This window comes from Camarhynchus parvulus, chromosome 6 (genome assembly GCF_901933205.1).
Source record: "Camarhynchus parvulus chromosome 6, STF_HiC, whole genome shotgun sequence".
Classification (NCBI taxonomy): Eukaryota; Metazoa; Chordata; class Aves; order Passeriformes; family Thraupidae; genus Camarhynchus; species Camarhynchus parvulus.
The window spans coordinates 18,501,333-18,516,321 of NC_044576.1; the positions used below are offsets into that span (position 1 = coordinate 18,501,333).

The 14,989-nt window shown below is 40.9% G+C and overlaps 1 protein-coding gene across 1 annotated transcript; it reads left to right on the top strand.

The window, feature by feature from the left end:
* Positions 1-4,951: 4,951 nt before the first annotated feature.
* LOC115905039 (lysosomal acid lipase/cholesteryl ester hydrolase-like) lies at positions 4,952-14,014 on the top strand. Its single transcript, XM_030951088.1, has 9 exons — positions 4,952-5,080; positions 6,972-7,086; positions 7,335-7,533; positions 8,312-8,421; positions 9,248-9,384; positions 10,305-10,445; positions 11,141-11,212; positions 12,553-12,621; positions 13,781-14,014. Exons 1-9 carry the CDS (start codon positions 4,952-4,954, stop codon positions 14,012-14,014), a joined length of 1,206 nt encoding a protein of 401 aa, XP_030806948.1.
* The last annotated feature ends 975 nt before the right edge of the window (positions 14,015-14,989 follow it).

Sequence of the window (14,989 nt, forward strand, 5' to 3'; positions counted from 1 at the left end):
GAAGAAAGTTAAGCTGGCAGCGTGTGACGGTGTTCACAGGGGTCTCAGGTTGAGGGAAGAGATGAGGATTTGATTCTGTGTTTTAGAAGGCTTGATTTATTATTTTATGATGTATATTACATTAAAACTATATTAAAAGAATAGAAGAAAGGACTTCATCAGAAGGCTAGCTAAGAATAGAACAGCAAAGAATTATCATTATCAAAGGCTCTGTCTCGGACTCTCTGTCTGAGACAGCTGGGCTGTGATTGACCATTACTTAGAAACATCTAGCATTACTTAGAAACATCTAACATGGGCTAATCAAAGATCCACCTGTTGCATTCCACAGCAGCAGATAACCATTGTTTACATTTTGTTCGTGAGGCCTCTCAGCTTCTCAGGAGGAAAAATCCTAAAGAAAGGATTTTTCATAAAAGAAGTCTGTGACAGCAGGGAACAGATGCAGGTATAACACCTACCTGTGACAACACACTGGTCTTCAAGCATGTGGTGGATATCATGTTGGACTAAGGACATGGAAGAGTGAGTAACACCTCAAAGGTGAAAAGGTCTTCCTCACCAGTATTTCATTAAGATCTTCTTCACATCAAGATCCTAAGATATTCACATCCTCCTGCATCTACTGACCAGCTTGTTGGAATCTATAAACTACAACCTGTTGAAAGAAATATTGAATCACTAAGATGCTACATAAAACAACATAGTAGTTTAATTAATCTCTTTCTAACAAAAATAAATAAATCTTTGATAATCTAAAAAAGTATTATAAAAACCCCAACAAACAAACCAAGAGAAAAAAAAAGAAAAAAGAAAAAAGCCCATCCTCTCCAAAGCAGAGCAATAGCTTCAGGCAACATTTACTTTTCCCAAGACCGTGTAAATTACCATTTAATCCAGCATCACATCCCAGGTCCTCTTGAAAAGCACTGAAGTGACTACTTTGGTCAGAGCTTCAGCTGAAGAACAGCCCAACCATGATGAAATATGAAACTCATGCAAATGTATATAGTCACAGGTTCACTTTTGACTAACCTATTGCTTCAATGCTTTTTGCCATACTTGTAAATGAAGATTAGAATCCTGAAAAACTTTTTTTTTTTTTTATGAATAAGGGTTTTTTCTCCAAAGGGTGCTGAGATAGTGCATAGGCAAACTGTCCCCTATCCAGTCTGTGAAGGAAAGATGATTCTTACTTCCTGACAGAATTCAACAATACTTCAAAAGTTTCATGTGAGCCAGAAGGGAACTAAGTATTTTTCATAAGAGCCTTCACTAGGGCACTAATAAGGTAAACTATTTTTTAAACTAGATATCAATAATTTAAGAACAGCATATTCAATAAAAGTCACAGAAGATCATTTGTCTCTTTAAATTCCAAGCACTAGAATTTGTATTGCCACAAATCCCACAAGCCATGTTACTCTCAGGAAAGGAACCTGTGGCTTGTTGGAGTCATGTGTGCAGAGCAGTCCTCCCAAATGCACATTCCTGAGAAATGCAGTCCTGGAATGGCCAGTGTCTGCACAAGAGGCACACTGACACCTTACCTTTTCCCTCAGAAGATTGTTAACCACTTGTACAGCATCCCTGCAAGTGTCCCTTGCAGCTGTGCTGCAGGACAGGATTGACTCAACAGACCCAGCAAACACAAAGAAACCCCTCCATGGCATGGACCAGAGCCTGTATTTTGTAACACTAAACTGAGCTCATGCTAAGTCCAGCTCCAGGCCTGACCACCTGGACTTCAGTTTTGACACAGCATTTTAAAACAGAATACTTTCTATCTCAGCTTCCCTGGCTCTCTATGTAACGGCAGCCCATCCTGGGAAGTTTCTGTTTCTAGGCTTTGTGGGTTTTATTCTCTCTTTATATGCATTACTTTCATTCTCTTTTCCCTTTTAAGATGGGCTAACATATCTTTTGCTCTTCACTTGGTTCCCATCAACAATATCAGAAAATATACCATACATCCTATATGCCACCACAAGGTGATATAGGTAAAATGTTGCAGATCATTCCCAGCTGGCAATTCTATAAAATAAAAAATGTGGGATGTTGTAATCTGGGAGTAGAATAAAGTCTTCAATATTTCTCAATAAGTGGGGGTATCAGACCTGCTGACCTGTGATGCTTTTCATTGAGAAATCCCCCTTTGGCTTTTCCACAGACTGTGCCCTACTTCATAGAGCAGAATTGTTTCTTTGGTGACTCTCAGGTAGGTTGTGTTTACTAACAAGTACTTACTCCATTAACTTTCCCAGGCAAGGCAGCATATCATTAGCACCCACGTTTCAAAGAATTTGCGGCATCAAGAAGCCAGGCCAGTTTCAGTGAATATCAAGCCCCCCAGGCTGACTTCAATTAATTGGGTGGTTAGGCAGGGGTTTCTAATGTATTGGGTTCACAGAGTTATGGAGGTGGCTTGGAAATAGTAAGAATTAGTGTTAGCACCCTCTCTTGACTCGAAGTTTAAACAATGTTTTCAAACTTAATTTAGATCCTGAGAATCCCTACAGAAGCTGGGTAATTCGGAGCAAACTCTTTTTTGTATATTGTGGGGTTCACACCTTTCAAATAACTTCTGGTTTTATTCTAAGATTATCTAACAAAGAAGGATTGTCCCGGGCAATCAGCAATTCAGAAAACAAGCAACTGGTGTGGAACCAGCGACCAAAACAGCTTTTGTACTACCCTCAGCAGCAGAGATCATATTCACAGCTATAAAGTTTTGAGAAAGATAGATCCTTCCTCCTTTTTATCCCAAAATATAGTAGTTACAGCACTTAGTAAGACAGGTAGCAGTACAGATAAAGATCTGCCACAGCCTCGGGGAACAAGAATAACCAAGTTCATCATAAATATTCTAATAACAGGTTAGATGCCTCTTTACCTCACCAGATCCATGGTGCAATTCGGTCTTTCAGAATTCATGCAACGGTGCTATTTATCATGGAAAAACTCCACTCCTTAAATACTGCCAAACAAGCAGCACCTAAACATGCTGTCCTATGAATGCAGATCTCACACAGAACTCTACTGCTGCTCCTTTTATTGGCACAAGCTTCTGGCAGTGAATCAGCAGGAGACTGACCAGGAACTGCAGCAGAAGGGGCAAGCACAGGAGCCAAACCAGAGGTGAGTTTGTTCCTATGCATCCATGCTGTCTTTCTCCCTTGCCTGTCTCCATGCAGATGTGCTGTCCTGGTTCTGTGCAGCTGGTTCTCAGAGCAGCCAGCCTGCCATCCCTCCTGACTGCTGTGCATCAAAGGGCAGGTGTGCCAGAGGGGGAGAGGAAAAGGCCTTTGGCCCATGCAGATGGGAAAAAGGAGTAAATGATGGTTTCTTTTCTTCTCCTTGTCTTTTTTCCCCCTAGGGATGTTACTGTGGATGCATGGAAATCTCAGCCTTGAAAACATGTACATAAATTAAATAAATCTTATAGATGCAAAAGCATTTGAGTTTTCCCTGTAAGTTAACCCAGAGATTCCGACACCTGCTAGCCTCTGGTGTCTCTCTGTCCCATTAATAGTCTATGTGAAAGCCATAGAAGTCTCTCAAGAGTACACTGATGAATTTCTAGAAGGTTTAAGGTTTGTTTTCATTAATATCAAAACCCTCCAGAAATGACATTTTTGAATGTATCTTTCAGGCATCTTCCTCTACCTTTTTTTTCTTTTTAAAAGATTTCAGTTATTTCCAGTTTGCCATGGTAAATATCACTCTTTGGCATTGTTTTGTTGCATAAAAAGACTAGATTATTGTTCAAAGCCCCTATGACTTGGTCATTGAAATTAATGAGACAGCTGTGTGCCAGGCCTTGCAGTTGATTGGTGCATTATGTCTGATTTACAAAGCTTTCATATTCAGTACAGTACAGAGAAATTTGCACACCATAAAAAAGGTGATAATTTAGCTACCGCATAGATTCATCTTTAGTAGAAACTGTGACTTACGCGGAACTTTTCAGTTTTTTTCCCAAACAATGCTCCACATGCAGAAAAAGAGGAATGTGGTTTTTACTTTTGTTCGAACTAAATAAAATAGCAGAAAGCAGTGGAATATTTACTCTGAAACTGTGCTTCCAGAGCACACAGGTAGGAGGACTTCTGTTGTATTGACAGAAGAATTGGAGTGTTCTCCTACAAAGTGGATAGGCCACAATGAGTTTGGATTTCAATATTAAAAATATAATATTACACTGTATATATATTCTAATAATATATAATTATATATAACTTTTATATTATATCTACCCATCTGTCTATAATATTCCAATTCTGGCTTAATCCAAATGTTGTTGTCTCTCAAGGGATACAATAGATTTAATGAAAAATGAAGATAATTGACAACCCACTCACTCCCTCCCTCCTAAAGAAATTCAGAGGAAACAAATAAAAGAAATTTTACCTGTCCTTTCCAAACTCCAAAACCTTAATGATCTTCCCCATGGTGATTCAGATAAAACACTCTGGGTTTATGACCTGTTCCATCCATGCTAATTAAAAGGTGGCTACAACCAAAAAGCAGGGCATTAAATACACAGAGAGCACTACAATTTCTGCTCAGACAAGCTTTACTGTGAGCACCACACAATGCCTAAAATCCAGGAAGATTCAGCCTTTTCTCCAAGAAAGACAGATTTACAATAGAAAAGGCCATATGTAGAGAGAAAGGAAGGTACTCATCACAAACTAGCATCAATGTCATACAAACACAGGCCCCCAGGTTGGTTCCTTCTCATCCTGGAGCCTTTGACTCATTTGTAATCCATATTAAACAGGAAAATCTGTAGACAATCCTTCCTTTACACAGGTACTTATTCTGTCAGCCCCTGGGGAACAGACCTTGGGCAACCTCAGGAGACTCCGCTCTTGGGTCCTCCTGTGGAATTTCACACCACACTCTTTCTAATGAACAAAGAGCACGTGCTCTTCCACACAGCCCCAAGATGTGGTGCCTGCTCCTGCTGCTCTGCTCCCAGGGAATTGCCTTTTCAGCAGGATTCACAGCAGCCTCCACTGCAGGTGTTGACACAAGCCACTGCAAGCGCCGCAACCCGGAATGCTTCATGAATGTTGTAAGTTGGGTCACCTTCTTTCCTTTCTTTCTAAAGCATCTCTCCCACTACCACCACCACTGACTAACAGTGCCTATCAGGAGGCTAAAGTCAGTTCCCTTCAAAGGGGTTCCTCCAGCACCACAGACCTAGAGGAAATGTTGATGCTCCTAGCCAAACAGTCTGAGCTAGAGAGAAGAATTCCTTTGCACTGGAAACAAAGGCTGGCTTCTAGTCTCAAGGCCTGATCTTCTGCAACAACCTCTTTGCCTAGTACAGTGGAAAGGGTGCTTATACTCCTCCTTCAAACAACAGATTCTCAAAACAAAACCCTTGCACTAAATGAAAGATTTCCTCACTGTGGCAGCAGTGTAATAGGTGGTGCTGTGAGTCTGAAATAAGAGATCCACCCTCCGTGGCTTGCTTAACCTCATTTTGGCAAGGATTCACTGTGGATCAGACAGAGATACTGCTGCATGTTTACTGACTGGAAAGGTACAACCTTGTTGTGGGGAGAGTGGGAGCTTCAGACAAGGTTCATTAGAGAAGCCCTCCTGTTGAGTTGTGAGGTGCTGAAGGGACCCCCTTTGATTTCTAAACTCCTTCTCAAAGAGGAGCTTGGGTGCAGCTGAATCCAGTCTCAGCCTCTGACTCTCACTGCTGAAGGCTAAGGAATTATAAAGGTGTGATTGAACCATTCTACAACTTTGTCCTGCAGGACTAACCATGGCAAACCAGATATATTTATATAAAATAGAATGATCTATTATAATTAATGATTAGACAAAAATAACCTAATCAGAATTTTTTACTATACAGAAAAGTAGCTAAAAGTATTGGTATAAGGTAATATAGCACAGTGCATTATATCAAAGCAATCATATAAAAGCAATTGTATTCAAGCTAGCAAAAAGAAACAATTATTAAAGTTGAGATTGATGTAACTCACCCTCACCCATACCAACAACTGTGGACAAAATCTCTTTTGCTCAGCCTCTAGGAGTAACTTTGAGGGGCATCCCAACCCAAAGGAGAAATCTTCATACAAACTCCAGGAAGGGATATATTAGGAGAACTTAATCATATGAAAGTGGACTGGGCAGTGAAAGTATAAAGTGATTGACTACCAACCTTCTGCCTGCAGGTTGGCTTAGCAGTTTATCTTTACCAGCTCTTTATCTCATTATCGGGATGCTAATTTGGGGTTGATGTGTCAGACCTGTTTTAGCATAATTCAACACCAACAGGAATACATGATGCTCTTTCTCAGCCTACCACTGATAGTTTGCAAAACAGGACATTATTTGAGTGGTTTGACCACATTCCAAGGCAGAATATCATCATACAGACCAGTGTCACCCTTGCAAAACAGGATAAACTATCTCCCAAAATGTTAGTCACTCACTTTGCCCCGTAATAGGAAATCAAATTCCAGACAACTACCATCTAAGCAGGTCTGATGAAGACTTTACTGCATCCTGATACTCTTATAAATCTGTGTAGTGTTTGAGTGCCACAGCTACAGCAAATTACTGCGGCAAATTACTACCATTTGGCATTAAGTAGATATTAGGCATTAAGTAGAGTACACAAACCACTCCACAGAAACCCATCCCAACTCCTCTAGCTGCTGTTTGCATCCTCCAGCCTCCATGGCTACAGCATAGCAGCTAGAGGATCATCCACGAAAAAGAGAGACCTGGGGTTTGCTTTCCTGCAGGAATCCCTGTCCCTCCCTACCAGTACAACACAGAGCAGTAGAGAAAGGCTAGCAATATGCTACCACATTTATCTCCCTGGCATGTTCTTGGCTAGCTTCACATTCCTGGGCAGAAGCAGCCTCCAAACGGTTCTTACACCAATATCTTCACTGTAAATGCATGATAACAAATTCTCCTTTGGCTTCCCACAGAGTGAAATTATCAGATATCATGGATTCCCCAGCGAGGAATATGAAGTTCCAACAGAGGATGGATACATTCTTGGTGTTTTCAGAATTCCTTCTGGAAGGAACAGCCACAATGCAGGTATGACATATAGGACATAAGGACAGTCTGAGAGCCAACTCTCACATGGATTCCCCATCCTTCCCCTTTGCAAATGCAAAGTTCCACACCTTTCCATCTCACCAAGGGTACCCAGTCATTCAGCCTAGAATGGGGCCTGAATTCTGTATATTGGTTAAAACACTCCAGCAAAACCAAATTCTGCGCCCCAGATTTAAGTACACATTACTTATTACTATTTCAGCTTAAGAAAATCTCTTCTGTTGTAGGAAAGAAGCCTGCAGTCTTGCTACATCATGGTTTTTTATCAGATTCTATTCACTGGATTGCCAACCTGCCCAACAACAGCTTGGGCTTCATCCTTGCAGATGCTGGCTATGATGTCTGGTTGGGAAACAGCCGAGGAGACACCTGGTCTTTAAAACATAAGACCCTTAAGCCCTGCCAGAAAGAGTTCTGGCAGTTCAGGTACTCTTTGGAGAAAGAATTTCTGAAGAAAGCAACTGTCAGAGAACTAGCAAGATTAGGCAGTTGCTATTAGAATGCACAACCTTTCCCCTTCTGGCTAGATGAAAAAAATTCCCTTCTAAATTATATGAAAACATGACATGTTTTCATATAATCCGACTTCAAGTAGGACATGCAACATTTAAGGAGACTAGACAAACTCTTTTCCAGAGATGCAGCCACTCCTGGGCATATGAGGGAGGTTATAAGAAGGAATTGGCTGCATGAGCTGAATTGGCTCTTCTGGAATCAGCACACACAGAAGCAAAGCTGGAAGTACCTAGGTCACCTTTGCTGGTTTCTGTGGGAAAAGGTTTCCAAAACTGTGAGGTATCTGTCACCTTGAAGTCTCCCACCAGACACCATGTTCCAAGTGCAGAAAGGACAGGAGACTGCTCAGCTCAGCCTAGAAATCTGATCTACCACAACTGATGTTATCTGAGAGAAAAATATTTCTTGTAACCCCTGCAGGTGAAAGCCCTGATTAAATTCAGTTCCCCAAGGGCTGCAGCTGTCAGGTGAAACTGGCACCTCATGCACACAGAGCCCAGGGCATCAGGCAGCCAGGCTGCACAGCTGCACCCTCTGCCCACCTCCCCAGCTCAGGCGAGGATGCAGGCACAGTGTGCAACCTCCTCCTCCAATGGCTCCTGCTCGGTGCAATGAACAAAACTGACAGTCAGTAACTCACACTGTGATAGTCAAATTGTCTGCCAGCTTTTTGTGTTTCTCTCCACAGCTTCGATGAGATAGGTAAATATGACATTCCAGCAGAGCTGAACTTCATCATGAATAAAACTGGACAGAAGGATGTTTACTATATTGGTCACTCTGAAGGGTCAGCTGCAGGTAATGTTAGAACAGTCAGTGTTAGTGTTTATGATTTATAGATAAGGTCTGTGAGCAGACTCTGGGGTTTATGTCACAGTGTACCATTGTCCTTTTACAAAAACAAACTCAGAAATAGAGGAGAAAATGGGGGGAGTGGCATTATTAGAAAATTATTTTCCTTTCTTCCCATATGTGCATTCTAAGAGTCTTTTTACAGAATTAACAGTTCAGACAAAACCACCACCTTCTTTGTCTTCAGATAATTATGTCAGCCAGTCAAATCCATCAGTGGAGAAATGTAAACACATTCAGAAAACAGGATGGAACAAACCTTTTTTGCTTTAATGTCTTCCTTATACTCTTCCTTTATGTGTGAATTCACTTTCATGCAAGTATGTGCTTAATTACAAGGAAAAAAATTATTCTTAATCTTCAGATAATTTTTGTTTTGCTGAATGGCAGCATACACATGTACAGTCTTTTAGAGACTGCAAGCTGAGAAACTTTTTATTTTGAATTTAGGGAACTTTAGAGAGAATTTAAATTTCAAAAATCTAATTAATATACCTTTTCAACCAAAACTGGCCTTAACACAAAATTATCAGTTCTGACAAAAGCAGTATCAGGACTGCTCTAATGAGCTTGTATCCTTAGAATGAACTTTATCTTCCAAATAAAGGTTTTAAGCAAGAATCAAGCATTCTCTTTAGGTCTGCAGCACAGAAATAGAAAACAGCCAATTGGAAGCTAACCTAGTCTCATTGCTTTGTTGCCTACTGCTTTTTTATTTATTTGGTCTGTGGACATCTCTTAATCAATTTGACTTCTTTTTCTGAGTTTGCAGGCTTCATAGCACTTTCTACTTATCCTGATATGCCTCAGAAGATTAAAGCATTTTTTGCTTTGGCACCAGTGACCACCATCACACATTCTACCAGTCCTCTGATAACAATTGCACTGCTTCCCCAGCCACTGATCAGGGTAAGGAATTTCTCCTTCTAAAGAGAAAGACATAATTGTCTGCTTTGTCTCTACTGGACTCACTCAACCTGAACTTTTAAGGGGTGCTCAGTTAGAATTGAATTCTGCATATCAGACTTCAGACTTTCCAAAGAGCTAAACTGCAAGGTTTCACATGGTATGGCTTTTGCAATTTCTTTAAGGTAGCAGGCATACCTTCACCATTATTTATTTAAGTCAAATATTTCTGAATAAAACTTTTAAATACCAGAACAAAAGAAATCTAATATAGTCTACTAAATCTAGCCTTAAGCACTAATAAAAACCACAAGTAAAATATTTCACATCTTAATTTTATCAGACATGCAGATAATTTATGCTTGTAAAGTATTTACTTTACAAGTGATAAATTAAACACCAGAAGGTGTCAACTTAACAGAATTTCCTGGGAATGTGGAAATCATGCATGCTATACTTTATGTCAAACCACAGAAGCACATCTCTTTCTGTCCAAGCTGCACCCATGATGTGACTACAGATCATTCAGCTCTACACCCTTCCCATTTGTCTCATTAGTCTGATCCCTCTTTACTTAGGAGTGGCACTCACAGCACAGTTTGCACCTGCCAGGAAAAGGTATTAGGGCAAAAAGGGACTTCCTATATTCTGCAGCCATCAGTGCAGCCAGCACTCTTTCTCACTAAAAACAGATGGATAGTGACCTCCAGCATTTGTGTCAAGGAGAAGGAGGAACATGTGCTCTGTCCTTGGGAAGAACACTCTGTAAAGGATAGTGGGATGGCAAGCAGTTTCAGCAATCTTGCCTCTTGTGAAGAGGCAAGGCTATTAAAGAAGAGAGAGTGACTTAAAGAAGAGGGAGTTTTCTGCATGAAATAATCTTGCAACAGCTAAGAAAAGTTTTGCACTTTTCCTCCCCTCAGTTACTACTTGGCTGCAAAGGAGCTCTTCAATACAATGAGCTGATGAAAGGACCTGTAACACGGTTCTGTGCATGTCTGGGGAAAGTTTGTGGCAATATCTTCTGCTACCTGGTCGGGGGCATGATACAAAATATGAACACGGTAAGCACCTCCCAGAAAAGCTTCGTACAAGTAAATCTGAAAAAGCTTTGAAGGGCAACTGGACAAAGATCTTTTTCTCTTTTGCACAATTCATATATTTTCCTTCCTAAACAAGACATCTGACTCCTCTGGACATTAAGAGATGGTTTCTTTTTGTTTGCTACACATTGAAACATTTCCAGCCAAAACACAAAGCTGTTTCTTCACACTTCTCCCAGCAGAAAGATTGAATTCCTTTACTCTGGCTGCTACCTCTTGTTCTTACAGACCATTCACATGTCTGCTCTCCAGTCACCTTTCATCTCTCAGACTATTTAACAAGTGTACCCATAAAAATCTTCATTATGCCCAAGAGAACTGTAGAGAATCTTTCTCTACTGATCATGCACAGCATTATTTAAAAGCATTATACAAATCATATAAACTGGGAAAACAAAGGCCATACACGCTTCTCAAATGATGTTTTCTCTATGTTGAGAATGTTGAAAAGATTATCCCAAAGATATAAAATCCCATGTACTCATTCCTACTGTAAACTAGTGTATTTGTGAATCTTTCCTCAACTTCCATTTTTATATCTGAAGAATATCCTATAAAAATGAGGTATGCAGCAGTATGATGCTCAGGGTCTTCACAGCTTTATTCTGTCACAGCACTGGATCTCAGCCTTCACAACACTTCTGCTTTGTCTGCAGAGTCGAACAGATTCATACACGGGACATTACCCAGCTGGAACATCGGTACAGAACATTATTCACTGGCAGCAGGTATAGCTGTGCTGACACATAAACACCCTTAGTATGGCTTTTTATCCAACTGGCAGCCAACAGGGGAATCCACAGGTGACAGATCTGGAAATCTGCCCATCACATCTTCTCACCTGTCACAGAGGGAGCCCTGTTCCCCATGGCTCACCAGATCATTCCCCAAATTTCCCCTCTGGCACCAGGCTCTGAGATTTCCCCAGGGCACATCACACCTCTCTTGGCTCTAATGGCTTCCAGCCTTCATCCTTATTGATGGAGATGTGTGCAGAAAGCTGCAGAAGTGAACACAAGCACAGTCTAGGCACTTGGCAGGTGGGATAAGTGAACTTTACAGTCAGGGATGAACCAGACAAAGAAGGGATTTAGGTTAAAACTCATCTCCCAGAGGGTTAATTGCAGCCTTGATTACCTCCAAAACCAGTTTACTGCACAAATGCTTCTGCAGGCACAATGGCAAAATGGGGAACTGCCTCTTCTGCTGGTACCTCATGCCACTTCCAGACCCAAGCTTGTTCTGCCTAGGCTCCAAATCAGACTAGGACAAGATGGCATTGGCTCAGAAACACATCACCCAAACACATCAAGTCAACTGTGAACTTAAGTGAACCCTAAGTGCACTGTGCCACTTAAAGCAGCCCTTAAATACATGTGTGCTGCTGTACATCCCCTGCCCAAAATTCCTGGTATGCAGAACAGAAACCCAGCACCCAGAGCCAGAAAACAGAGATGAGCTAGCAGATTTCTATCATATCCTCAGTTACTTAGAGGTTTAGATCAAAAAAGAATGCACACACATTATCAGTAAGACAGGTTAACCCTTTATTATTTTGATATTCCTTTTAGACAGAACACAGAAGACAAGAGTTTAATGCTAAGGCAATCACACTCAGCTCCCAATATGCTTGTATGCAGTTCAGAGCCTCAGATATCATTGCCACTACTGTGAGCAGACCAGAGCAGACCAAGCAGGCACACAAAAGTTGAGGATTTTGAGGAGGTATCCCAGGCTAGTGAGAGCCCTGACATGCTCCTGCATCACGAAGAGCTACTAATTATCATTAGCTAACTAAAGAGCAAATTAAGATTGGGTAGCAAGGCTTTAATAACTAAACACAACAAGGATGGTGGTTGAAGATCAAGAGAAAATGTTAGCGAGGGGAAAGGTGGTGAAACCACTTAACCCATAATCCCTCCTCAGTATCCCTGGAATCCTGTCTACTGCTGGAAACTTGAGTTCAATCACATGCAAGAAAACAACTCCTGCACTCTGTCCCTTAACTGATTTTATCTGCCCTGAGTCTCTTAACTCATTTTATCTGCCCTTGTTACAATATTAACAGATAAAACATGCAGACCAATTTCAAGCTTATGACTATGGCTGTAAGGAAAACATGAAGAAATACAACCAGGTAAGGCAATTCATTTTTCTGAGAACTCATCCTTGGGTCCTGGAAAAACCAAGAATAGAAAAATTCATATATTAGCACCTTGAATGCTACAAAAGGAAGGGAAGGGTGGTCTTAGGTAAAGCTTCACCTGAATCTAATAGTCATGATTGTCAGAGTCTATTCACAAACACGGCATATACAGATTTTTGCAGCCTCCCCTACTGATGCAGGGATGTGTCCAACAACATGTCAGCTTACCTGCCATTCCCAAAAGGCTAAGAGTCAACCCAGGTCCCAGACTGGATGAGTACAGAGCTCTTCCCCAAAAATCCTCAAAGTCTGCGTTTCAGTTAAACACTACAATGGTGATGAAAAAAAAAAGTGGAAATGCATACCTTGGTTTTCAGAGGCTACTTGCTGTAAAAATTAAACTTAAGGGATGGTTCAGTATGGCACAGTGGAGACTGCTGAGAAGAACTAAAGAGTCCTGTATGGAAAAAAGGAAACAGGCAAAATTTGGTCTATAGGAGCTTTATTTACTGTGTAGTCAACACTTGAAAATGCTCTGATCCTCTTGCAACACTTTTAACTCATCTGATTATTTTTTGAGGTTTGATCAGATCAGTTGACTTGCAGAGTGCTTTGTGAGTCAGGGCAGGTTATTTCATGGGTGGCACATTATTTTGCAAGTCGATAAAGATTCCAAGGACACCTTCCTTCTCAGACACCTTGCATACACACATACGGTCTTTAAACATCTGAAGTTTAAACTTTTAAATGGGCAATGCTTTATTCCCAATGATGTGGAAGGTTAGGAAATGTCCCAAAAAGCAGTCAAGAAGAAAGATAACTGAACTCTCCTTTAATAAGGGTAAGTTTCAAAACATCTTGTGCACGGTCCCTTGCCACACTGACAAATAACCATCCTGCACTAAGGCTTTTGGTTCAGATCTCAGACAATTTCCATTTTAATCTTCTGTGTTTCTTTAACTTCTTCTGTGATGACAAGCAAGGCAGGGAATGGGGTTAGGGCAATGAGCAGTAAGAGGATGGCCTTCATCCTTATGGTTTTACTGTAGGCAGTGCAGAGGCAAAAGACAAAGAGAGGTGCTTGCACAGAAACCTTTCTCTAAAGGTTTGATACAGCAGCACTCACTCAGGTCTCTTCCCTGTCTTACAGACTGCTCCTCCTGCATACAAGATAGAGGAGATAAAGGTACCAACTGCTGTTTGGAGTGGTGGACAGGACAAATTTGCAGATCCAAAAGACATAGCAAGGCTGCTTCCTCGGATCACTAATCTCATTTACCATGAGCATTTTCCTACATGGGGACATCTTGATTTCCTCTGGGGCCTTGATGCAGCTGAGAAAATGTATCTGAAAATCATTGAACTACTGAAGAAATATGCTTAGAGTGCCACAGAAGGATTTAATTCATGCAGTAGAAACCCCAGAGATTTCTATTTAGCAGTTGATTATTGGTATAGGTAGAGAGGTTTACAAACTACTGACAATTGGTTTGCAATATTTTTACACTGCTTCCTTTGGTGTTACACTATTTTGGTGATTGCAGAAGAAGCTGAGGTACATGTGAATGACCACTGAAATTACAAATATATTACACAGAACACTTCAGGGATTCCTTAATTTGGAAGATTTCAATTTTTATATGACTGATTTTGCTAAGATTTCATTTTCTGTTTCCTTGTTGACCTGCACTACATATTTCACTTGAGACAAAGGTGATTTCCCCTGAAAACCCAAAATGGGAGATAATTTCTCTGTTTACTGAACTTTGCTGAAGTTCAATCATCTGTCATTCTGATAGCGTTTCACCAATTTTCCTCTCCTCACAATACCAAAAAACAGCAAAACCAAAAAATTTTCACTTGTAAAATCACCCTGGCATCTAAGCAGACAGGAGCTGGCTATACTGGCCCAAATGAAAGAAATCCAACACCATAACATATATGTCAGAGAAAAAGCACCTGACTGTTGGACAGATGCAGATATTCTCTTATCCTTACACTAACTAATGGCTTGTTACCCCTCTTACTACAAAGAGAACAACTGTCTTCAAAACCTGGCAATAGCAGCAAACTGTACTTAAAAGACAACTGCATCCATCTCAATAAATATTCCTGCCACCATCAGTAAAGAAGCTGAAGTTCTTCTGGGTCCTCAGCTCCTCATGTCAGTGCTTGCCTATGGGACTATTTCAGGGGGTACAGATCACACCAAAGGGTTCATCATTGCAGGGCAAGTCAGGAGAGTTCAGGCACTGTGGGTGTTTCTGGGTGGGGGCATAAGCCCAGATTCCTCAGTCAAGACTTGTGGAAAGTGAAACCCATTTGATAATAATCTGGGAGATAGAGAGCAATATAAACA